Below are 26,516 nucleotides of genomic sequence, written 5' to 3'. Positions count from 1 at the left end.
ACACATTTTCTTTTACATTACGTGCACCAGTATTTCATGTTTTTCTTTACTCTAAACAATTTGTTTCAATTTATAACAGGAAGAAGTCAGATGCCCTGATGATTCAAAGTTAGGAAAGGGATTGTGACGAGGTGGCCACAAGTCAGCTGGTGCGTGATGGAAAAGGATCCAAAGATCATCCTAAGTATGGATGTGGGGACAACGCAAGGTAAGATGCAACTTGTCTTGGTGTTTAGTGATGTATTTGTTGTTTTAGGGAGTTTGAATATACGCACTAAAGCTTAGTCTCTATATATATAAAAATAATATATAATATATATTTATAAATAAAGATGCTCAGCAGTCTCTGGGCTCAAAGCTGCATATCTTGTGTATTGTCTGTATGCCTGTCTCTTCTGCCCCAGTGGTTATAACAATATTAAACACAAAGTTGTTTTTTAAATTTGGATAATTATTACACATTTAAAAATTCACTTTGAAAAGATATTTTAACATATATGAGAGCAACATTCTGCAGTGGGTTGGTGCCTGCCCAGGTTTGTTCCTGCCTTGTGCCCTGTGCTGGCTGGGATTGGCACCAGCAGACCCCCGTAACCCTGTGTTAGGATATAGTGGTTTGAACAATGACTGACTGACTAAGAGCAACATTTGACTACCTAAGTATTTTAGGGGGGAAAAAAGCACACCCACATACTGTCTCCCAGCCTCAGTAAACAGTTTGTAATCCTAGCATCCTAACCATGTCTGTGTGTATGCTTCTTCAGGTTCTTTAGTTTTACACTGAACACCCCAAAACTTGTATATGATAACTTTGCTTGGTCTGCTGCAGGTAGGAGAAAATGTGTGCATGAAAGTATCCTGCAATCAGTTGATACCCCATCAATTATGCATTGCATCTAGAACATCTCTGATAGACAGATTGGTAAAGACAGTTATATTTACATTAAACCTTTTCACATAAAGTGTAACTGAAAATGAATCTCAAGGTAATTTCTACTCGGTGATGTTATGAAGGAATGTACATGCCTTAACTTAAAAGCATCATATTTTTTTCAAAAGTAGTAAGCTCCAAGTTTTATTTGTTTTTTCTTTTGTAGTTTATAACATTTATCTTCTTCATATACATCTTTGGAAAGAAGGATGCCTAAGAATTCCAGAGAAGTGAACAAAACACATTGAAATAATAGATAAATTCCATACCGGTAGTAAAATTTATTTTGTTTCCATAATGATAATTTCAATTAAGCTAATGGGCAAAAGAGGAAAAATGAACAAAACAGAATAACGGTTTTAATTCTGGTATTAATTTTACATATACAGCTGAAAACAAAACAACACAGGAATTCTATAGCTCCTCAGATCTTCACAGAAGCCTAAATTTGACATGCCAGGCCATGTAAGTTGTTGCAGCTATTTTTCAAAAAGACTTTTAGGACCTGCGGTGGGTTGGCACCCTGCTGGGATTGGTTCCTGCCTTGTGCCCTGTGTTGGCTGGGATTGGCTCTGGCAGACCCCCGTGACCCTGTGTTCGGATTCAGCCGGTTGGAAAATGGATGGATGGATGGATGGACTTTTAGGACAGTGTGGCAACAGCTAATAGTGACAGTTGATTTAATTAAATTACTCCTTATATTTAATGAATAATGTCTGTCATAATCTTCAACCAAGAGACTTACAAATTAAATTTTTAGGAATTGCAATAATTTTCACCTCTCTATTAAACAGCCTAATAAAATACTTTTAGGAGTGACCACAAAAGCAGCATCAATTGTTACAAATTTACAAAATGCTAGACATTTTTGTAAGGAGTATTTGGCAAAAAAAAAGCATAACATTCTCTGACTGGTTCATTCTAGTTAAGGGTCACAGGGGGCCAGAGCACATTCAGTAGCATTGGACATAATACAGGAAATAGCCCTGGACAGAGAACCAGATTGTATTACAGAGTGCACTTATGCAGACATCCACACACACACTTTGGCCTGACAGTGTTCGATTAAATCAAACAGCACTTCTTGGGGATGTGAGAGAAAAACTGAGATACCTGGAGGAAAACCCACAGTTTGGCTGACACCTTTATTCAAGGTGAATTACAACATCTGAGATACAATTAGCTACATTTTTTTTTTGCTTCCCAACAGGAGCACAGGAAAGTGAAGTGACTATTTCATGGTCATACAGTGTCAGCAGCAGGATTTAAACCAACTTTAGGTTTGAAGACCAAAGCTTAACCTCTACACTACATCCACTACTTTCCTAACATGCAAACTTCACATAGACTATGTGGCTTCAATTACAGTAGGTGTCCTAAAGAAGCCATGACATGAAAAAGGAACATCATTAAAACTTAAGTTTGATACACGTCCTGTGTAGTGTAGAAGAAACGATGTTGCTTATATCATTATTAAAGGTTCTCTTAATATGAACCTTTATGGCAGGTCAAACACAGATACAGTGTGCAATTATGTACCTCTTGATATCATAAAACTCTATGACAATAATCCCTTTACTTTTTTGAATGCAACATCAATGTATTCTGAAGCTTTTTAAAACTGATGAGTAGTTAATAGCAATTTTTCAAACAAAACATGATCACTCAAAATATTTAAGCAAATACTATCTTGTGCATAGTTCACCTAAAACAAAAATTATGCTGTGTATTATGGAAAAAAATGGGCCAATATGTACAAGACATTATAAAGAAGGCATCAGTTTGAAATAACTTACTTATCATGGTGGTTCCTCCTGCCAGTGCTGCCTTTGTCCCTTGATAAAAGTCATCCACCGTTGTTGTTCCATGGTATGGTTTTTGTAGGCAGGTGTTCACATCAATCCCTCCAGGAATAACCATTCGTCCATGAGCTTCTATAGTCTTCACTCCACCAGGAACAATCAGGTTTTCCCCAATTTGTCTAATAAGGCAATATAAGAGACAATGTTTTTAAGTCATCAGCACACAAAAACACTTTCAGATAACATTTACTTTCCCTCTGTCTAGCCATTTCCGAGCCTTTTTTAATGGCAGCAAGTGGAGAGAGTCTATTTCAGTAACAAAGAGTTCAAGACAGTGGTAGCGCTGCTGCCTCACAGTTAGGAGACCCGTGTTCGCTTCCTGGGTCCTCCCTGCGTGGAGTTTGCATGTTCTCCCCGTGTCTGCGTGGGTTTCCTCCGGGCGCTCCGGTTTCCTCCCACAGTCCAAAGACATGCTGGTTAGGTGGATTGGCGATTCTAAATTGGCCCTAGTGGGTGTGTTTGTGTGTGTCCTGTGGTGGGTTGGCACCCTGCCCAGGATTGGTTCCTGCCTTGTGCCCTGTGTTGGCTGGAATTGGCTCCAGCAGACCCCCGTGACCCTGTGTTCAGATTCAGCGGGTTGGAAGATGGATGGATGGATGAAGAGTTCAAGATAAAAACAGCCTATGATGGAGTACCATTTTAATATGGAACACACTCATGTACATTTAACTCACAACAGTCCAACTAAATATGTTTCTTTTGTATTATGGGATGAAATTTTTGACAATAGTGGAAACCCTTGCTCTCACAGGGAGGACATACAGCATAAACTCCATACAGAGATCCATAGCTCACAGCATGAAAACTTTTACTGACTGCCTAAAATGTGCTGCCTGACTGAGCCAGTGACTGTGTGGAGGCTTTTGGTCCTACAAATTCAGCTATAATCTTTTTTCCCCTTATTTCTGTTAACAAGGTCAGCAATGTCAGTTTGCCTTTTGCTACATGTTTCTTGTGTTTACCATTGTTGCATATTATATAAGGTAATTATTTTCAGACAAGGTGACGTGTTTTCTATTAAATAAAATTAAATTGGCCCTAGTGTGTGCTTGGTGTGTGGGTGTGTTTGTGTGTGTCCTGCAGTGGGTTGGCACCCTGCTCAGGGTGGTTCCTGCCTTGTGCCCTGTGTTGGCTGGGATTGGCTCCAGCAGACCCCCGTGACCCTGTATTCGGATTCAGCGGGTTAGAAAATGGATGGATGGATGGATAAACTACTGATTTTATTACATTCTTGTTTATTTCACTCTAAATGTGACAATACTACTAATATACAGTATACTACTACTGCCTCTCTATGCTTTGTCAAAAGTAATATGCAGAATCAGCATTTATTATTTTGCCACGTTTGTGCAAAATTTGTATCACCTGTTGTAATGCCCTGGGACCCAAAGCCCTGGGGATCTTTGATAATCATGAACCAAGAATGGACAAGGGCAAATGAGCAGGCGAGTGGGATTTTAAACTCAGAAGAATGGAAGTTTGTATTTGAGACAGAGAACACAAAGTGCTGAAGTGTGTAAACAGTGCATATTTCTTTCTTTCTCTTTCTCAGGTCAACTCCACAGTTTGGATGATGAGAGCACAGCCACTTCACAATTTTATATAGCCCTTGGTCTGGGTGTTAAATAAGTGATTAGGCAAGTCAATGCTGCCCTTTCCTTCCTATTGCTCCCATACCTCTTAATCTTTCTCTCTGTTTCACTTTTGAAATATCGCTCCTCTCACTGTGCATTAACCCGCACTCATTCCCAGCAAGTGCCTTCTGAATACCACACCACTGCTAAATGGTAATCCTTAATTGAACTAGCACATACTGTCCAGTACACACGTCACACTAGGACAAGTAAAAATCAGCTCCACTAAAATCAATCAAAACCATTAAATCAATCAAACAATTAACACTCCCTTTGAATTTGTCTTGCAACACCTGTTTAAGAAATAGTCAATTAGCAGTGCACACATTTTATTTTTGTGAGATATAAAGGTTTCTGATATGGGTATGAATAGTCTTCTCTGACATTTTTCACTTTCCCGGGCTTTACCTTTTAAAAACTATTTTCCTCTTATTATCATTTTGCTGTGTTTTACGTGAAACCACAGTACTACTAACTTTGAATCCTACACCCTGCCCCATGTCGGTATGTGTACTGTGATGGACCGGCATGCATCTAAGGCTGGTTCCTCCCTTGTACTTCATGCTGTCAAGGCAGGCTCAAACTTTTTAACCTTGAATTAGTTTATAGGGGCTTGAGAATGTTATATCATTTTTAATATTAATTTAATATTTTCTGACACGAAATGTAACTTTTGCTCTCATGTCATAGCAGCTACAACTCCAATCAGATCATTTTCAGATACCATGGAGCAAATCTGTAACATTTTCTTTCCTGGGTTTAAGTAATTTTCTTTTGAGAACTTGAATGCTTTCTATAGCTGAGAACCTGATGTTTCTAGTTTAACTTTCCTTTTTCTCACTCATTTTGTTTTCTTTATCATATTGTGACTTCGTGTGAGCGTGATTCATTGTGCTTGACCTATGCTCTTTCTCATACAGGAAACAAAAATCAGCATGGGTTGAACTTAAAACTTCCATCCATCCATCATCCAACCCACCGTATCCTAACTACAAGGTCACGGGGATCTGCTGGAGCCAATCCCAGCCAACACAGGGTGCAAGGCAGGAAACAAACCCCAGGCAGGGCGCCAGCCCACCACAGGACACACACACACTAGGGACAATTTAGGATTGCCAATGCACCTAACCTGCATGTCTTTGGACTGTGGGAGGAAACCAGAGCAGCCCCACACAAACACGGGAAGAACATGCAAACTCCACGCAGGGAGGACCCGGGAAGTGAACCCAGGTCTCCTTACTGCGAGGCAGCAGCTCTACCATTGCGCCACTGTGCTGCCCACTTAAAACTTTCATATAGAAATTAAAATAACTGGTCACCATACACAGAATTTCACTTGTATACATCTCAAAGCATAAAGCTACATTAGATACAGTAGAAATTTTAAAAAGAATCGATGCCATTTCAGGTAAAGTACTGTGAGGTAACCTGACTGAGAATTAAAAAAAGTCTTGCCACTTACTTGATCAGGCCATCTTCCAAATAGACGTCTGCATAGAAAGACTGGTCATCATTGACAATTCTCCCACCTTTGATGTGCAATCTATCACTCTAAAATGTAATAAAAGGAAGTTGTACTTTCAAAACATTGCACACCATTAGCATAATTAGGCTAAAAATGAAATACATAATATAAAGTAAAAATTACTGTGTTTAATTTTAAATATTATCATCTAGGAGGCAAATGGTCAAATACACCTTCCAACAAGTAAATAACAATGATAGAAGATTGCTGTCATGTAATATTTATACCACTCTTCAAAATAAAACACATGAATGATTTACTAAATTATATTTTATATGCAGGTTCTTATATTAACCACATACAAATAATGAAATTAGACTATTCTCCTCTGGTTTGACTCAGATTACAATATTGAATTCTGGTAGACAAGTGCTTTAGAAACTTGGTGCTGGATTATTTATTATGGCTGCTACTGGTCCTCATCATGTTATTAAACCATAGGTCAACTCAGGCTGTAAATTGATGTTTCCTTTTAAATTTATATCTGCAAGATTGCTTCAAATAGCAGTATATTTATGAATTCATCTGCCTTCCGTATGGCTGGCTGAGTGACAAAAAAGTGCATATATGAGACAGGTGTTGTCTTTTAGCAGTTGACAACTTATCATGATTGACATTTGGGTTTTTCTACAGCAGTCTCAAGACATGGGTTTTATTAGCTGACATAGTCTTAATGAGAATGAGTAACCTAAAATTGACTAGATTACTTCTACCTTGTTTTGCCCATTGCAGTTTCAGGGCCCATGTTAAACTTAATCATCTTTAAAAACAAATGCACAGGTGAAGATTAAAAATGGGAATTTTATGGATGTTTTCTGCATTAATCAAGTTACTACTGGCATGTGAATGTGGATGCAGCAGCAGGGTCTGGTCAGTGTAGAAATGCCTGTAAACAAGGCTAGTCATGTGCACTAATGATTTTTTTTTCCTTCCTTGCAGGAACAAGTAAAGCAAGTCTCAATCCCTTCCGGCATCAAACTTCACCCCTGGATGACGTCACTTCCCCTCCTCATATTTAAATTGCACCTCTTCCTTCCTCCACGCTATGTAAGATCACCAGTCATCTGCTACAGCAGTCATATTTTTGACTCAGTCCCAAGATACTACTCTTTTGCTAACAAGCAATTCTCTAATTTTTAACATTCCAGACAATATATGGGGTGGACCCTAACCTTCATCTTGTCTTTTTGGAATCATTACAATATTTTATTTATATATATATATATATATATATATATATATATATATATATATATATATATATATATATATATATATATATACACACACACACACAATGCATATAGTAGAATCAGAATATCTTTATTGTCATTTTAACAAATGCAACGAAATTAGATGCAGACCATGCCATGTTTAAATACAAATAAATTACAAAAGTATAAGAAGAAATAAGGTAGAACACAACATAAGACCTTAATTGCACATGAACACTATTGCGCAAGATGTCATCTATTGCACTGCTGCATTGGAGGTGATTAGGTGGCACTGTATACAAGATATATATATAAAATGGCAAAACATCCAGCTCCTGTCCTTGCCCAGTCATAATTTAATCCGCTGCCCACAATGAATAAAGCCAATAAGATGCACAAAGAAAGATGTGTGTAAGGTCTAAGCATATCTAGTTATTTGAATTTCCTAATTATGCAACGTGATCGAAACATGAGAATGTACCATTGTACCAGTTATACTAACTTTGAATTTCCCTTTTCTAATGTGTAACAAAAACCTTGAAACTGTTTTTGGAGCCATTACCTATTGTACCCTATCCCTTCTATTTAGCTTCAGATATTTCAGAATTTGGGATTATGCACTCTTCCTTCTATCATGAGAACACACTCTTTAAATTCTCTTGATCCTATAAACATGACAGCTTGTCCTTTGTTGTGATATTCTCTCCTGTGTGGTCCCCGGCCGGGACGCCCAGGAGGACATGAAGAGGGCTTGTGCCTCCTCCAGACCGCGAGGGGGCGTCCGTCCTGGTTCTGTTGGGAGCCACGGGTCGAGGGCATGGAAGCCCTACCCTGTAGGGGCCCGTGGTCACCGCCAGGCGGCGCCCCAATGCCGGTTTATCCCGTGTGGTCCTCGGCCGGGGCTGGAGCCCGGCCGGGACGCCTTAGAGGACCAGAGGAGGGCGTGTGCCTCCTCCAGACCGAGTGGGGGCGTCCGTCCTGGTTATGCAGGGGGCCTCGGGTAGGGGGCTTTGAAGCCCAGCCCTGTAGGGACCCGTGGCCACCGCCAGGCGGCGCCCCAGTGCCTAATTGTCCCGGGAGCCCGGCACTTCCGCCACACCAGGAAGTGCCGGGGGGAAGACGACCGGGTGCGCAGCCGGCACTTCCGCCACACAGGGGTGTGGCCACCGTTGTGCCGGGAAGCAGCTGGAGCCCATCCGGCTCCCCATAAAAGGGGCCGCCTCCCTCCAGTCAGCAGTGGAAGTCGGGAGGCAGTGTTGACGGAGCTGGAGAGAGGACAGGAGGCGGCCAGGAAGCAAGGCACAGGACTGTGGGCCCTGGACTTGGGGGAATCAGTGCCAGGGGCACTGGGGTTTTGTGAGTGCACGTGATTTGGACTACTTTGTAAATAGTGTAAATCAAGAGTGTGTTGGGTGCAAAAATGTTGTCCGTCTGTCTGTGCCGGGGCCAGCGTTCACACCTGTAAGAGGCTTTGACAAACTCAGCACTGTCAGACATCCTGGTACAGCATCATGTAAATTAACAAAACATGTGACAACCATATTAAAAAAAAAGTTTTTTTAACCATTATGCTGTAAAAAGTAAAAAAATAGATACAAAAATAAATACAAAAATAATTTGTGTTCTAATTAGACGATGATTACAACTACCATTACACATCGGAACAGAGCTGACAACTAATCTAATATACATATCTTTGGGTGTAAGTGAAACAAGAGTAGCTCAAAAATGCACAGTGACCTTTTGAAAACCTGCATGCTCCACACAGATAGCACATGGGCTATAATTTTCTAAATGTAAGGCTACAGCACCAGTCACTTCACCACCAGAAATTTTACAGTGCTAAATTAAAATGTTAGCTTCGATGTAGCCGGCCACACAAAATAAAGCATAAATGTAAAGTCAGTACAGACGGAATACACTCACTGTTTTAGATTAACTGATTATGAACAGGAAACTAAGTCTTGACAAGCAGTTAATGTTCACGGAAACTGCCATTAAGAGACTTCATTTATTAATGAAAAATAAAGAAAGAAAAGAGAGCTGGATCAAACAATTTTGATTACTTTCAAGAAAATGTAACACACCACTGTAAACTACATTTAATGACTTGAAAAAACACTTGTCATTATAATCTTCTATAACTACATTAGTACATTAATTTTACAAGTCTGATTTTTTATCAACATGTTTGGAAAATGATTGCCATACCATTTTTCAAGCCTGCTTAATCCTCTGCAGGATCGCAGGATGGAAAATGAATCTGTTAAATAAAGTTGAAAAAAATAGCAGTAGCTAAAACAACAAAATCAGGCAGTATTCATTGCAAAGCTCAAAATAGAAACCATTTGAAGTATTGCAATATTTTGTCATTTATATGTAACGTTATATTCATTGAACATTAATTAACTACTGATTTAAAAATTCAAATCTGATGCCTTAGATACAAATCCAAAAAATACAAAATTAAAAAATAAAAATAAAAATAAAAAAATAAAAAAATACAAAAGTGAAACTTTAACATAATAACACTATGCGCACACCCCCACACACTCGCCCTATATGACAAAAAGTATGTGGACACCCCTCCAAATGAATGAATTCAGGTGTTTCAGCCACACCCATTGTTAACATGTATATACAATCAAGCACATAGCCATGCAAACTCCATTGACAAACATTGGCAGTAGAATGGGTCAATGACTTTAACTGTGGCACTGTCACAGGATGCCACCTTTGTCACAAGTTAATATGTGAATTTTCCACTCCTATTGTGGAAGTAGAAGCATCAAGGATCAAGAACACATTAGCCACAAAGTGGTAGATCACACAAACTCACAAAGTGGGGCTGCCGAGTGCTGAAGTGAATAGCACATAAAAATCACCTGCCCCCTATTGCATCATTCACAAACTGCCTCTGAAAGCAGCATAAGCACAAGGAATGTACTTCAGGAGCTTTGTGAAATGGGTTTCCATGGCTGAGGAGTTGTACACAAATCTGAGACCACTATATGCAATGCCAAGCTTTGGCTGGAGTGGTGTACAGCATGTAATCTTGAGCAACGGAAAAGTGTTCTCTGGAGTGATGTCATACTTCACTATCTGGAAATCTGATGGACAACTCCAGGAAAACATTACCTTCTGAACTCCATTGTGCCTACTGTAAAGATTGGAATATTACGAATAATGATCTGGGGTTGTTTTTTTAAGATTTGGGCTACACCCCTTGGTTTCTGTGCAGAGTACTATTAATAACGAAACATGGAAAGACATTTTAGGGAATTGCATGCTTCCAGCTTGAGGCAACAATTTATGGAAAATACATTCTAGAAAAGGAGTGACCAACCCGCGGCTCTTTGCCTGGTTTCATGCGGCTCTTACGTTCATATCGAAGTTTATGTTTGTGTTTTTTTTTTAATGTTCATGTTCGCGTCAATGTGCGTGAGATGAAAATACCGCAAAGTTTCCTAGTAGGGGCAAGATCATTTAAGTAAACAATTTGTGTCAAGTTTGCTCTCAAAATGGCAGGGATAAAATGCACAGCAAAACGAAAATATGAAGATGAACACAGGACATTTTTAACAGAGTGGGAGAGTTTATATTTTTTTTGTTGAACGTAATGGCAAGCCATTCTGCCTTATATGTCAGGCGTCATTAGCGCATTTCAAAGCTTCAAATCTTCTGCGTCACTTCAGCTCACTCCATGCTAACCTCGACCAGGAATATCCAAAAGGGACTGAACTTCACAAGCACGAGTTGGTCACTTTGAAAACTCAGGCAGAAAAGCAGATACAGTTTTTCCGAAAATTTACGAAGCGCTCAGAGGCCGTAACGCTCGCATCGTATCAACTGGCTTGGAACATTGCACGGCCTAAAAAGCCATACAATGAAGGGGAGTTCGTTAAAAAAATGCGTCAGTGACGTTGTTGAAATCAAGGGCTTCCAGGTGATCTGCCGCTGCACTGCACAGTGATGTGGATGTCAAAAGGCCAAGTACTCTCTCGCTTCTTTGAGCTTTTGGATGCCATGAAACTGTTAATGGAAGAGAAGGACAAGGACTGTTCCAATCTCTCTGACCTCAAGTGGATTATGGATCTGGCCTATTTGGTCGACATGCTGTGTCACTTGGACAGACTGAACCTGACCCTGCAGGGTAAGTTAAAAATGCTGCCTGACCTGGTGCAAAGTGTGTTTGCCTTTGTCAACAAACTGAAGCTGTTCAAGGCACATATTCAAAAGGGAGATTTAACGCATTTTCCCACTCCCACTAAAAGCCAGCGGGCAAGTCACCAGCGCCGCCCTGAATAAGCAAAGAGCCAGATATGCAACACTGGTTGCTTTGTGACCAGGTTCTGTGATCTACAACTGAAAAGGCCACAGATTACGTTCCTCGTCGACCCATTTAATGCGAGGACTGCCTGTTTGAAAGCCCCGGTTAGTCACAGATGAGGCTGCGGCTGAGTTGGAGATGATCGATCTTTGTGAGGAGGACCAACTGAAACCTGCTTTAAGGGAAGGGACCATTGAGTTCAGGAAAAGTGTGCCAATGGAAAAATACCCCAATGTCAAAAGGGCTGCGCTTAAGATACTGTAAATGTTTGGGTCAACATACGTCTGCGAGTCTGTGTTTTCTACCCTGAAACACGTGAAATCAAAGCATCGATCTGTTCTGACTGACACCCATGTGAAAGAATTGCATCGAGTGGCAACAACGGAATACAAGCCAGATTTGAAGAGGATTGTTCAAGGCAAGGAATGCCAGAAGTCCCACTAAGCAACATGCATAGTAAAAGAAAAATGCTATTGTAAATTATTTTTGTTTGTGGACTTGGTTGAACTGAGAGTTTGTGTGTGTGAGACAGTGCACACAATGCTCATTGTTGAAAATGACTGGCCTATGGTTTTAGTACTGCAAGAGTCAATTTCTGTCATTATCATGTAGGTGTGTGACATTTACAATAAATCTGACTGAGCAAAGATGTGTGTGTGTGTGTGTGAGGAAGGAATGGGTGATGTTCATGTGTGCCCATGTGTATGATGTGGCTCTTTGTGGTAACACAGTAAAAAATGTGGCTTTTGGTCTCTGACTGGTTGGCCACCCCTGTTTTAGAATCTTGTGGAAAGTCTTCCTAGAAGAGTGGAGGTTGTTATAGTCACAAAGGAGAGAGGGTCAGCTTCGTATTACTGCTCATCATTTTCAAATGGGGTGTCCAACAAGTTCATATACGTGTGATGTTCAGATGTCCATGAACTTCTGTCCAAAATGTACATATAAGCTTTATATACACTGGATTCAGAAAGTAGTCCAATCCTTCACTTTCTGCAGACTTTATTTGCTTATCAATCTACAGTCAACAGCCAATAATGACAAAATGAAAATATTAATTCAGAAATGTTAACAAATTTGCTTTAATTTTTGTATATATATATTAGTGACATGTAGTAACTGTCTTGAGAGAGGAAGCTGAGTCCAAAGGCTTCGACAAAACTAACTTTATTCCAATCAAAACAGGAACAGTCAGGCTATTTATTCAAACAGGAGCTACCACACCAATACACACAGAAACAGCAAACAAGCAGTGATGGGGCCAGGTTAGAATGTTCCCTGCATCAACCATTGGGTGACAGACCCATTATGTGGCAAGGCTACAAACTTGCCATTGCCTTGGTGGTGCCAAAAACCTGCGATTGCCTCAGCAATGGACAAGCCATCCTCAACAGATGCATCAACCATGTTTCGGTGTGCAGCACAGTTAGGGAGGGTCTCACTATACACACTTATGGTCCATTTTAACATTTTTTAAGTATGAAATAATCGACACATTTCCATGTTCTTGAAGGAAGTTGATATTTTTTCATCAAGGTATTAGTGAGTTTATTTTAAAATACAGCTTCCTGATGTTGCAAATGGCTACAACAATTTGGGAAAGACACACTCCATAATCTTGCGGAAAGTATCCCTAGAAGAGTGGAGACTGTTATATTCTTGAAACACTGGTATTTTGCATGTACTTAAAGAAAACCATAGGAACTCTAAGACGTTTGTTTCTCAAATTATAGACTCTGATGTTCTTATCCTCTTGTGCAATTGTGCACCTGGGTCTTCCACCTTTTTTCTGGTTAGATCCAGTTTTCCCTCTTCTCTCAAGACAGTAGTGGACACCTTTGTATGAAATGTTCAGTTTCCTGGCAATCTGTACAATGGAATAATGTTTATTTTGCAAAACAACAATAATGGACTGATGTACTGTATGTCTTCAGAAACTGTTTACTTTTGACCATTTTTAAATCCAGAAATGAACTCTAGGAATATCAGAACTTTTCAACTGAATGAAAGACAATTTATTTGTTTTATTTAACAAAATAACTGTTTTCAGCTGTTCTAACGCTACAAAGGTTTCTCTAATAACCAATTATCATTTAAATATGATTAATTAAGATTAGTTAAGAATGAGTTAATTGAGTACAGTGATCCTTCACTATATCGCGCTTCGACTTTCGTGGCTTCACTCCATCGCGGATTTTAAATGTAAGCATATCTAAATATATATCACGGTTTTTTCGCTGGTTTGCAGATTTCTGCGGACAATGGGTCTTTCAATTTATGGTACATGCTTCTTTAGTTGGTTTGCCCAGTTGATTTCATACAAGGGACGCTTTTGGCGGATGGTTGAGAAGCTACCCAATCAGAGCACGTATTATGTATTAAATAAAAAAATGTTATGTGATATGCTTCCCCCGCGGTGCTTCACATACTTGAAAGCTCGGACAGCACATATTGATTTTTGATTGTTTGCTTTTCTCTGTCTCTCTCACTCTCTCTGACATTCTCTGCTCCTGACGGAGGGGGTATGAGCAGAGGGGCTGATCGCATACTGGCCTAGAGGATATAGATGCTCCTCTAAAAAATGATGAAAGACTACCTTCACATTGCTCCCTTCCCTGCAGCTGCTTTTTCCAGCGGTGCTTCGCATATTTAAAAGCCCGAACAGCCCTATTGATTTTTGATTGTTTGCTTTTCTCTCTCTCTGACATTCTCTGCTCCTGACGCGCACTTCTTTGAAGAGGAAGATATGTTTGCATTCTTTTAATTGTGAGACGGAACTGTCATCTCTGTCTTGTCATGGAGCACAGTTTAAACTTTTGACCAAAGGGTGTTATTTCATGTCTAGAGGGCTCTAATAATGTTAAAAAACGTATTTAGAAGGTCATAAACAGGTTTTCTATGCTCTAACTGCGAAAATATTCGATTTATAAATAAAGAATCCTACTTTACGGAAATGCATTTATCGCGGTTAATCCGTTCCAGACTCTACCGCGATAAACGAGGGTTTACTGAACAACATTAGGATATTTCGGTAGCACTTTGCAGTAGAAAAATAAATTACAAATCAGTGGAGAATGTGTGTTGTTTCCTGCCGTATCATGCTGGATGGTTGAGTGGACTCATTCTGAAATTTAAAATGTATAATTGTATATATTAAAATGAAACCACATAAATAAAAAATGTTAAATAAGAATTACAATTTAAAGTGAGACACAAACATTTACCTTGTTTTGCAAAAGGCTAAAAAAATGCTTGCTCTCCAACTATTAAGCCAAGTAACAGGCACTTCCATGTATGTCTTTGGCTTATAGTACACATACTAGAATGTATGAGATAATTTTAAACAATGACTCTAAGATCTGTAGCAACTGTCAAACATTGTTTAACAGTTGTAAAATGTAAGGCTGCTTCTTTTTCTAACACAGATTCTGTTCACAGGAAGCTATTATTACCCAGCTGGTGGCCTACTTTTGACTCAGATTATTTCCACTCACCCCTTTCACTTCAGCTGACTTAATTATTGCCTTTACTCAGTCTTTGTTGTCAGGCCTTTAGCTAAAAGAGATGGCTGCTATTTTCTGCATGTATGCAAACCTGCTTGTTCTCTCTTTTAGGTTTCTAGATCCAATTAAAAGTGCTCCTTAGGTTTCATTACTCACCCTAAGCACTAAGTATAAGGGTAATATCTGATTGTTTATACCATTTTATGCTGTCCCTTAATCAACCAGAAATACATACCTTTGGTATTTTTCCTTTAATGTACATTTACTGTTTAAACATTTAATGCCTCAATATGCACAGCTGTGCAGAAATCTTGTTACGAAAGAGATTCTCTATAGTGGTAAAAACAAAATATTCATACCTAACATATTTTATGGTACAAAGTTATTGGATTAAGGAGATTTAGTAAATAAAATAACATGGAAATATATACTGTTCTGTGTAAAAAAATCTTACAATCAAGAAAAAGATTTTTAAAACTAGTTACCTGGGCAATACGTTATTTGCTCATTTACTGTACGTAATATAACACTAGAATTAATATAACAAAAAGGATGATTGAAGAAAAAATACCGTGAACGTGCTATGTTTTTAAAAGAAGTCAATATTGTGCTGCCTCTGTTAGAATTTATATCTAAAGCAGTTCACTTTGGTACACTTATGTTTGATTTTTTACAAATAGACTTTTTGTAAATTCTTGCAAGCATCTTGCAGGATTTGTCACAGCTCTTCTTTTGACTTTGGCTGTTTTTTTTTCCTTCATCCAAGTCATTCCACATAGCTTCAGTTATGTTAAGGTCTGGGCTCCGATGTGGCCACTATGATTCTGTTAGTGTACCAGCTGCAGATATTTGCTATTAACAGATCTTAATTGTGTTGGGTAGATTTTTGGGGGTTTTATCTAGTATCTTCTAAAAGGTACAGCATAATTAATCAAAATCTGTTTAAATTCCTCAACAGTCATCAATACGTCGATTTTGACCAGATTCCCTACACCATTGACTTAAATGTACCCCCAAGCAATGACAGAGATGCAAGCCACTGTGCTTTAGGGAAGGCTGAAGACAGGCATCAAAGTGCTTCTTGCAATCTTCTGACATGCTGGCATCTCTGTGATCCAAAAAAAAAACACATTTTGACCCATCACCACATAAGACTTTTCTAAGAGTCTAGTTGTTGCTTACTGCAGTGGGCTGGTGACCTGCCCGGGGTTTGTTTCCTGCCTTGCACCCTGTGTTGGCTGGGATTGGCTCCAGCAGACCCCCGTGACCCTGTGGTTTGGATGTAGCGGGTTGGATAATGGATGGATGGATGGATGTTGCTTTATGCTTTATGGTGTAATGTATGCTGGAATATGATTTGCATGCTGTTTTTCTTCAAGAATGCCACAAGTCCATTTCTTTTAAGACTTCTTGGGGAGGCAGAAGCATGTACTTTGGTGATGACCAAGCACTTCACACATTTTCCTTTTTCTTTTAAAGAAGTGAACTTAAAGTATTGTTCATCAGATCCAGGCTGCTGTTGGGTGTTTCATCTTGTTGTTTTTCTTTGAATTGTCCTTTTTTAATTTATTTATTTATGAAACTTGAGCGCCATATCTAGAAAATTTGGTTTGGCGTACTATTGCTCGCTGCCCATTGCCTTGTTCATACAGAATTGCAGTTTTATGCATTTCAAAGTATGAAGGCCTAGGCTTTTGCAATCCTTCCCCTGAAGCACCTCCATACTTGTGGTTGTCATCCAATATACCTGTTTACTTGTTAAATCACATCACCAGCATACTGATTTCAGCTATGCACTCCCTTATTCATCTGAATCATATATATTTTTCATGTAATTTAATAAATATTGAAATAGCTAGGATGCCTTGAGAAGAGGCTTAAAAACCAACCAAGTGTTTCTCTAGCCATTGTATAAGCCATGTAAACATCTTAGAAAAAACAAGAAATGCTTGTTACTTTTTATAATTGTATATTAATGATTATTCTAGTGATATACAGAGTTTTCACAATCAAATAAATAAATAATTCCCAGATAACTAACTTTAAAAATAATTTTCCTCCAGTTGCCCAACATTTGCACTCAACTACATACTGATATAAATATTATATATCTATCATTGAAAATGGGTTGGAAGGGTGCAGGCAGCATCAGGTGCAAGTCAGAATCCAACACAAGATTCAGTCCATCACAGAGGTATGTACACAAAATATATGCATATTATACTTGAGACAATAACAGAGCCCAACTGTTTCATCATTCTGAGATGCATAGGGTCCATCAGTGAACTACAAACCTGTACACTGTGACAGATTGGGGGCGCTATTGCTCCCTTGAACCTTTGTCCAAGACGCCAGACACCAGATAAAAGTCCAAAAGTAGACTAGATTTATTCTGCACAGTGCACAAAGTACCCTCTCCTCCACAATACTCCTCCAATAACTCACAATAATCACAATAAACAATAATCCTCCACTCCCAGACGTGTTGCCATCCTTCCACCCAGCTCAGCTCGAGGCTCTGGTGTTTTGTAGTCTCTTTTATAGTCCTCGACCCTGGAAGCACGTCATTCCCCTTGTCCATGTGACTCGGACGTACTTCCGGGGCGTATGGCAAATAAACATCGTTCCTCCCTGCAGCGTCTCCTAGTGGCCCCCATGGTATCCAGCAGGGCTGTGCATAAAGACTCCAATGTCCATGATGCCCTGCTGGTCTTCGGTGCACCTCCATACTGCAGGGAGGGCTCCACCTGGTGGCTTGGGGGTATTGGCCGGGATGAACAGCCGGCCATACACCACAACACATAGATGTAACTATATAAAATAAATTTCAATCCAATAAAAGACTAACAATATTAAATACTCAAATTACATTTGAATTTTAATTTGCATTCAGCTTATAAAATTACTGCTGTTTAGACTGGCAAGAAATAAATTGACTAGTGTTGCAAAATTTACAGAGCACAAGAAGCACCCTTAATTTAGTCACCTTGAATTTCAGCGTGAGACCGTAAATGGTTCAAAAGTGTGCACTTTCCTACTATCCACTAAAGTATTCTGCAAGTGGAAACACATACAGGAGGGAGGAATGAATTTATCTTACTGCCAGACACATGTAAAGCTTCATCTACATACAGTACATACCCAAAAAACAACATACTGTTTTACTAGCACAACAGCTTTTCCCAAATGTGAGCTTCTGATAAAATATTGATTTAAATTGACATTGTATATTACAAAACCACTGCCCGACCACATGCCATGCTGCTGCTTTTCTTGCTTTATTGGCAGCAGAACTGATTGTAGTGACTTACAATTAAAAGCTTCTTTGTTGCAAAATGTGCACAAGATAATACTTGATATTAAATATGATTAAGTAAGCTATTTGCCAGTAAAGCTCATGCAATCATTGATGAACATAGAAAAAAATTTAAAAAGACAGCACAATGCCATGTCTGAACTATCCAGTCCATTTCACCTCAAGAGCTGTCAAGCAACTTCCTATAGGCTTATCATGTTGTGTTCTTTTAAAACAAGCCATATCTGACAACGTTTGGCTTCTTAATCCGGATGTCCTAATCAATGGTGACTGAGTTTTTAAAAAATAAAAAGACACAAAGATGTTTCTCCATATAAAGTTTTCACACATATTTCTGATTTTAACATCCAGTTTGCTTCATGTTTCACAGCTAATTGTTATTTCAAAATAACCTTTTCTTTGAATTTAACTTAGGTGACTACATAAAACCAGCTTGATGCATGGTGGCATGATTCTTAAAGGTACTGCCCTTGCAGCTTCAGGAAACAAGAGTTTAAACATTGGCTTGATCACCGTCTGTGTGGAATTTTCATGTACTCTCTCTTTATATGTGGGTTTCTTTTTCTGGAAATTCTGAACTGCTCACAATTCTAAAGACAAACAAGTTAGGAAAAACTGCTGGCTTTTGGTATGGCTCAACATGAGTTAGTACATCATTATCAAGCCAAGACAAGTAGGCTTTAATGTCACACCATCTACACACAAACCTTGGATCATTACCTGATGGCTTTAAAATGATGTTTTCCCGGGCCACAATGAAATGTTTAGACAATAAATATGACAATATTGCAATACGGGGGTGGGTAATTTTGCATAAGGAAATGTAGAATAAGGAACAACAGCCGTAAAAATCAGTGTCATATTGACAAACAGCAATCAGTCATAATAGAAGATGTAAAATGGACAATAAATACAAAGGAATTCACCGTGGAGATGAACTGTTTCATTTCTATGGTTGGTTTTGAAAAGGTTCTAAAGCTACACTACAACTGGATCAAGCCAGTTTGAAAACAACAGTATTAGAATTCTTCATCTAGTTAATCTTCTACATCTAGTGAACCAAGTAAAAAAGTAACACATTCAAGTGCATGTTTTAATTTTTCACATGACTAATCAGTGATTCTAAAAAAGAAATGATAAAGAATAATGAATAACATTTTCTCATAAAATGGCATGACAATCACATTCAAAGCAATATGAGATACACACATGCACATAAGCATATGATTCAATGGTCTTGCATGTAAATGTTTCTACTTCATTTTCTTTGATTTACCCTAGGGAGCCACTGCCAGCCTCAGAAGAGCTATTGTTCCATGTTATGGATTGCATCGCTCAGGGGCTAAGGGAGAAGAGGAATGGGGTGGTTCAAAGATTCATTGTACACATCAGCAGCAGATTTATCACAAGTGTTTTATTGGCTGCAGCCATTTTCATCATCTTATTTCATGAATGCAAGGCACATTTCACATCTCACAGAATGCTGTTTACCTTGTAATTTGTGACATTTAGTACACCAGGCACATCTTCAGAACACAACAGTGACAGACTGTGTCTGCATAGCTCAATATTAAAAAACATACAATTAGTCAGAAATTACTTTAAGTAGGAGAATGCTTTTGTAATAAACTCCCTACTCATACATTTATCTTTTATTTCTAATGTTAGGCTTTAAAAACTGAACTACACATCTATTTTGTGACCAACACACATATTAATTTTGCATTTACTAACCTGAACAAATAACAGTACAATATACTCAAATTTGCTGCATTTTATTTTCATTTATTAACTGTTTTCCAGTTCTAATTTAACACAACCACCACATCAGTAGTTTTGTTACACTAGACACTTAACAAAAGACCATTAACGATAACTAAAAAAGCAAAATTTAAAATGGATTTCACTTGACCCATGGAGAAAATTATTGTCATATAATATTCTTCATCTCAGAAAACCTACATCTAATATAGTATTGTGCATATAGTGATAGTAGATAGTAGTAATCTATCCAGGAAAAATGTAAAAATCATCTCAAACTAGGGTTTACTTGAAAGAAGAATCCCATGTACCAAATAAACAAAAGACAAAAAAGCTTCTGTCCTTTAACATAAAAAGAGGGGTTGTGGAGGGTCATCTACCTGATAGTGGCACCAGAAGAGAGGAAAGATTTTTCAGTGCCCATTGCCAAAAAAAAGGAGTGCACACTTGTTGACAAGGTTAAACATTACTGGTTGGAAGAGATAATAAATGGTTTTGTCATCTTGGAAATCAAAGGAAGAGTGTGGTCTTTGAAGGGTAGCAGAAGGCTAATGCAATTTCTCCTGACTGGTAGGAGAAAGCACAGAATGGTTAGGTGGAATTGTGGACACTGTGCTTGATCTTTAAGAGAACTATGGGCCAAGGAGAATTTAATAGTCCTGTCCATTTAACAGCAAGACAGGGTTCAGAGGTACAATGGTTGGTGTATATTTTGCCTTAACTTTCAGGTAAGGTAACACACCCATTTTCTGATCTCCAATGATCCGCCAACAATGTTCTTCTTTTCACTCACCATTGGAATCTTTTCTCCTCATCAATGAGCCTTCACTCAAACTCATCTCCCAACTAGATATTCAATGACACATTGACCAAGAAATCCCTTTTAAAATTCCCATCCGGTTATTTAGAGGTCCCAAATCAGTTCGGGGGTCAGGGATGTTTTATAAGATTTTAGAAATGCTAGCCCACACTGGTGCCCAATACCTACTGTGGGGACTACTCCACTGAGAATATTCTCCATTAAAGAGGCTACATTAATGATGACTTTCATTTCACAAGCTCATTAACCTGGTCCCTTCTTTAATATCGCTGTTACTACTGTCTTGTGAAAATTGTGTTGGTCTCCCATGACACTCTTCTTGGACCCTCTCTAGCTCTGCTGTTTTTACAGTATCTGCCTTTAAGGTGTTTTCTGCAGTGAATGGGACTGTTGGTGGTTTCTGCTTATGAACAATGGCATCTAGATGCTCAGGTGTCCAGATGGTTTTTGTTCTTTCAAAATGGGAGCCTATATGATATCTTTGTACTGTGGAAAAAATGCAGATTTTGCACAAAAGGTACAACTTATAATAAAATCAAAAAATAAGCACTGTTATGAATAATTTTTAAATTAATTGAATATTGGTTATCGTTTAAGTATGTTCAGTATTTGTGTTGCAGAATAAGTACAAATTATACTGTTAAGGGTCAAGGATTATAAAAGTTTTCATGTGATGAGATGCAGTCTTAAACCAAACCAAGGCAGTTACTAAAGAGTCAAAATTAAAACGTTGAAGGAGGTTCACTAAACCAAAATCGAAGTTGAAAAACAGAGTAAAAAGATTCTAAAGCTAGAGAAAAAAACTATCAAATGACACAGTTTTCTATTGGCTTGGATCCTCAATCTCAGATAACAAAGAAGTTCATGGCGCACGACATCAATGTTGCAATGGTATAAAGGTCAGTCGTGGTGACCATCACATAAAATAGCAGCAAGCATAGAAAAGTTCAACATGGTGTCATAAATTGATTTAAAACAGATCTTATCCTAAAGAAATTAAATCAAAGCCAAAAATAATTAAACAAAATGCATTCTGTGACCTGAAATAATAATAACCCATCATAACAGTATTGAGAAAGGTTATTAAAAGTTTCTGGCCTTTAAAGATAAGCTGAAATTGTTTGCCATTCTAAAAATGCCATAAATTGAAAATGCTTCAAAAACACAAATAAATTACACAAGTTATTCATGAAAGTTAATGCCAAGTGCAACATATTATTGCTCCCTAAATACTTTTCAGATGCCATGGTTTGTTGGAAGTAAATGTTCATACTCACACCTTTCTTTTTCCATTGTTGATAATTCATGAGAACTTTGGCAGGGACTAGAAACGCATATGGAGTACAAATTAAAACCTTATCCAAACTCATCTACACTTTCTCTCTCCAACGAATTGAATGACTTCTATATCCACACTGATGATGATAATAGGCAGTCTTACATTCAATTGCTTACAGCACGATTAATCCTTCTTTATTTCTGTACCCAACGCAAGGAGGACTTCTAAACAAGTTCATGTAGATAAGTCACCTAGTCCAGATGGAACTGCATTGTGCGTTTTAAAAAACCTGTATTGACCAAATAACTAAGCTCTTTAATATTATTTAAAAAGGACAGTAGTCACTCATGTGACTAAGACAAAAAAAACTGGACTCTCTGAATTGCTACAGACTTTTGATACTCTAGTATGAAGCGCTGTGAGAGAGATTGGAACATGTAAAACAAATAAAGACATCAAAAGAATCAATACCTAGGTACCACGTCCATACCACATTTCTGAAAATGTATGGTAGTTGGTACTGTACTGGTGTGTGACTGCAAGTAGACAAATTATGTATGCAATAAAGATGGGAATGATTACTGGTTTTTACAATATACTGTACCAGACAGTAATTACATGATTCATATTTTAATTATTCCTAGCATTTGTGTTGTCATTTAGGGTACTTTGTGATCCATGTTTCCTCTTATACTCTTTACTGCATAGACCTAAACAAAATGTAAATACTTTTAGCCTTACACTACTTTTTATACCTATAATCTCAGACAACAAAACATAGCAATAGAATAAACAGGAGAGTCTTACACTTTAAATTAATCTCTAAATTAAAAAAAAAAAACATGGAAGTTGACAAGACGTGATTTTCTCAGAGAGACACTATCACGTCCTGCAAGACAAGAATTTGTGACAAGAGATTTAACCACGCCCGGGGCCGGAAATAAAAGACAAAGAGTAGATGACAAAGTAGAACATCGTAAAGAATTTAAAAACATTGGCGCGATACACATGCAGAGCAGGTTAGAGATAATGAAAGTACTAAAGTTTGAAAGTCTCAAAAAAATGATAGTAAAGATCGCATTAGCGCAAACAAATGGAAATTATTACTCTGTGAAATAACGGCGAAAAGAGATTGAATATATTGTTCGAATTTAAACTTTTAAGTCGGAGACTTGTAGATCTTCTAATTCATGTCGCCATCAGGGAAAAAGTAGTGTTTCTTCCCAATGTATCCGCGAAAATTAAAAGATTTATTGTTTGGTGAAAGTGAAATCCACATATGCTATCACGCTTGGGTCACAGAGATGCACAGATACAAAGGAGGTTTTAGAGACAGAAACATTATTCAAACACTTCAAACAAACAAAAGTCTCTTTCAGGAGTGAATTGAGCTCCATGTGTAGTCGGAGGGGACAGTTCTGTCTCTCAATTAAAAGAACAGAAAATCTTCCTTTACATAGGGGCGTGTCTCGGGAATGGGAGAAGGGAGAAGAGAGATAAGACAGTGAGACAAAGGACAGCTGCTGTACAGGCTTTTAAATGTTCAAAGTGCCGTGCAAGATGCAGATCCTGCGGCATGGCAGCAGCAGCAAGCTAGCAGTTGATTGAGCAGGAGGAGGTAAAAAAAAAACAAAACTATATTTGTTTCCCATTGTATCACTGTTTAAGGGGGAGTTTCGGAGGAACAACCACGCCTCCTTGGGGTACATTCAGCCCCCCTCTTCACAATGCGAGCGGCAGAGACGCAAAGTGGCTGGCACGTATCGCAGGTGGGGGGGGGAGAGAATGGGGGTTTAGCGAGTGAAGCGAGCAGGGGGCAAAGCCCCCTAGTTATGTATTAGAGATAAGATGCCTAAATTATAAGCCAAATAAAATGAGTGTGACAAAATTACCATTATAGCCTAAGTAGCAGTGCACCTTGTATCCGTAGGTGGCTTTCAGTCTTACGTTCTGTTCAACTTGGTCTTTGCTACTACATGGCTTTGGAATGGAGTATTGAATTAGGATATTGTTACTGAGATAGAGTTGTCTTCATCATGGAAACGTGGAAGGAGAAAGAGGTGGTCTTCTCTTCTTGGCCAAATGATGAGAGAGAGAGACAGAGAGAGAAGAGGAGAGAGTAGAGACTGACTTATACCATTCTTATCAGAAATCATGAACCAGTGGAGTGGTGTGGCATCTGATTCAAAACCAATCAAAAACAACCATTCTTCAGACACAATCTGCATTTTCATACCTGTCTCCAATCCTGGCAGTTCCTGGGAGGATGAGCTTATGGAATGTGCTATTCAGAATCTCTCTTGGCAAACTGGTTTGAGACATGGCCCAACCCCATGCAATAAAATTACACTTCCAAAGCAGCACTTAACTTAAAGTAAAGGCATTCTAAAAGCTTGGGGAGGAGCTACAACTTACAAAAAGAAAGCTAGTTCTTTCTTTAAGGCAAAATTAATTCTTATATATTAATCTCCATAACAACATCATTGATCACTGTGTCTTAAAAAAGTACATAAGTACACATGCGTAGCATGGAATTTGAAAATCTAGTGCTTAAATATATCTGTGCCAGACGGTAATGGAAGTTGTTCAATTTGAAGTTTGGTCCTGTTTTATTTGTTTGAAAAGCACTGAGGGGAAGTTAACTGGAGATGACTACCCTATCTGCAAAACATTCAGAACAAAAGTTACAGTGAAAGAGGTAAATTCATCGAATTTAATGAGTCACCTTCATGACAATCACCCTCAGTGAATTTAAGGTAAGGTACTTTTTACTGTTTAATTTGCTAATTGCTTAACATTACAAAGCTTTAGTGTTATGTGCTCTAGTAAGTATTTGACTGCACATGCAGGGTTTGAAATACAAAGTGGGATTGTTAATATTTTGCACAACTTAATTCCCACTAATTCCAACTTTTAATGCAAATTTCTCACACGTGTTTATTTGGTAAGCAATCTTTCTTGGTTGTTGCAAAAATATTCAACATCTTGTTTAAAATGACTAATTTATAATTGTGCCTATTTTATTTTTACATTATTTTTTCCATTGTCAACTTTTAGTTATGCTCTTCCACTGTACAAAAAAATCTCAGCTACCTGTTGTAGCTAATCTTGACCAGAATAAGGAGATGTGGAATTCAACAATTGGCCGTGTAGTGAAGCTGCACACAGTGCCCTTTTTTTAAACTGTGCTTTAGAAGAAACTCTAATAAACTTTGTTAAATTGAAGGCTAAAAAAGCCTGAAGCACATTCTTGCATTAAAATCAATTAAAACATTCCAGAAATTGACTTGGATTATTCAGGGAATATGTATTCAATTTTGTGATTTTTCACTTGACTAACAGACTGCTGCCAATTTGTGGCTGCATTGGGAAACACAATCATTCTTCTTCTTCTTCTTTTGGCTGCTCCCGATAGGGGTTGCCAAGCGGATCATCTTTTTCCATATCTTCCTGTCCTCTGCATCTTGTTCTGTTACACCTATCAGCTGCATGTCCTCTCTCACCACATCCATAAACCTTCTCTTAGGTCTTCCTCTTTTCCTCTTCCCTGGCAGCTCTATCTTTAGTATCCTTCTCCCAATATTCGCAGCATCTCTCCTCTGCACATGTCCAAACCAATGCAATCGTGCCTCTCTGATTTTGTCTCCCAACTGTCCAACTTGAGCTGACCCTCTAATGTACACATTTCTAATCCTATTCATCCTTGTCACACTTGATGCAAATCTTTAACTCTGCCACCTCCAGCTCTCTCCTGCTTTCTGGTCAGTGTCACCGTCTCCAACCCATATAACATAGCTGGTCTCACTATCGTCCTGTAGACCTTCCCTTTCACTCTTGCTGACAACTTTATGTCAAAAATCACTTTTGACACACTTCTCCACCCATTCCACCCCTCTTCCAAAATCCCATTTACTTTGCGCTGTTGATCTCAAGTATTTAAACTCATCCAAGTTCGCCAGCTCTACTCCCTGCATACTCACCATTCCACTGACCTCTCTCTCATTCACACACATGTATTCTGTCTTGTTTCTAATGACCTAGCATTCCTCTCCTCTCTAGAGCATATCTCCACCACTCCAGGGTCTCCTCAACCTGCTCCCTATTCTAACTACAGATCACAATGTCAACAGCAAACATCATAGTCCAAGGGGACTCCTATCTAATCTCATCTGTCAACCTGTCCATCACCATTTCAAATAAGAAAGGGCTCAGAGCCGATCCCTGATGTAATCCCACCTCCACATTGAATGCATCCATCACTCCTACTGCAGACCTCAGCACTTTCATGCATCCCTCGCACATATCCTGTACAAACCTTTCATACTTCTCTTTCACTCCCGACTT

General features: G+C 38.5%; 1 protein-coding gene across 3 annotated transcripts in view; it reads right to left on the bottom strand.

The window, feature by feature from the left end:
* Nucleotides 1-26,516, bottom strand: part of crmp1 (collapsin response mediator protein 1) — a 73,205-nt gene that overhangs the window by 29,624 nt on the left and 17,065 nt on the right. For all 3 annotated transcript variants that reach the window (XM_039751464.1, XM_039751465.1, XM_039751466.1), the window contains 2 exons: nt 5,890-5,978; nt 2,728-2,912 (listed from right to left, as the gene is read on the bottom strand). In XM_039751464.1, the coding sequence (XP_039607398.1) occupies nt 2,728-2,912; nt 5,890-5,978 (274 nt within the window). The remainder of the gene's footprint in view (nt 1-2,727; nt 2,913-5,889; nt 5,979-26,516) is intronic.

The sequence above is a fragment of the Polypterus senegalus genome, chromosome 4 (genome assembly GCF_016835505.1).
Source record: "Polypterus senegalus isolate Bchr_013 chromosome 4, ASM1683550v1, whole genome shotgun sequence".
In the NCBI taxonomy this organism is placed as follows: Eukaryota; Metazoa; Chordata; class Cladistia; order Polypteriformes; family Polypteridae; genus Polypterus; species Polypterus senegalus.
The sequence above is the reverse complement of the archived record's forward strand: the minus strand, read 5'-3'. Positions and strand labels throughout refer to the sequence as shown.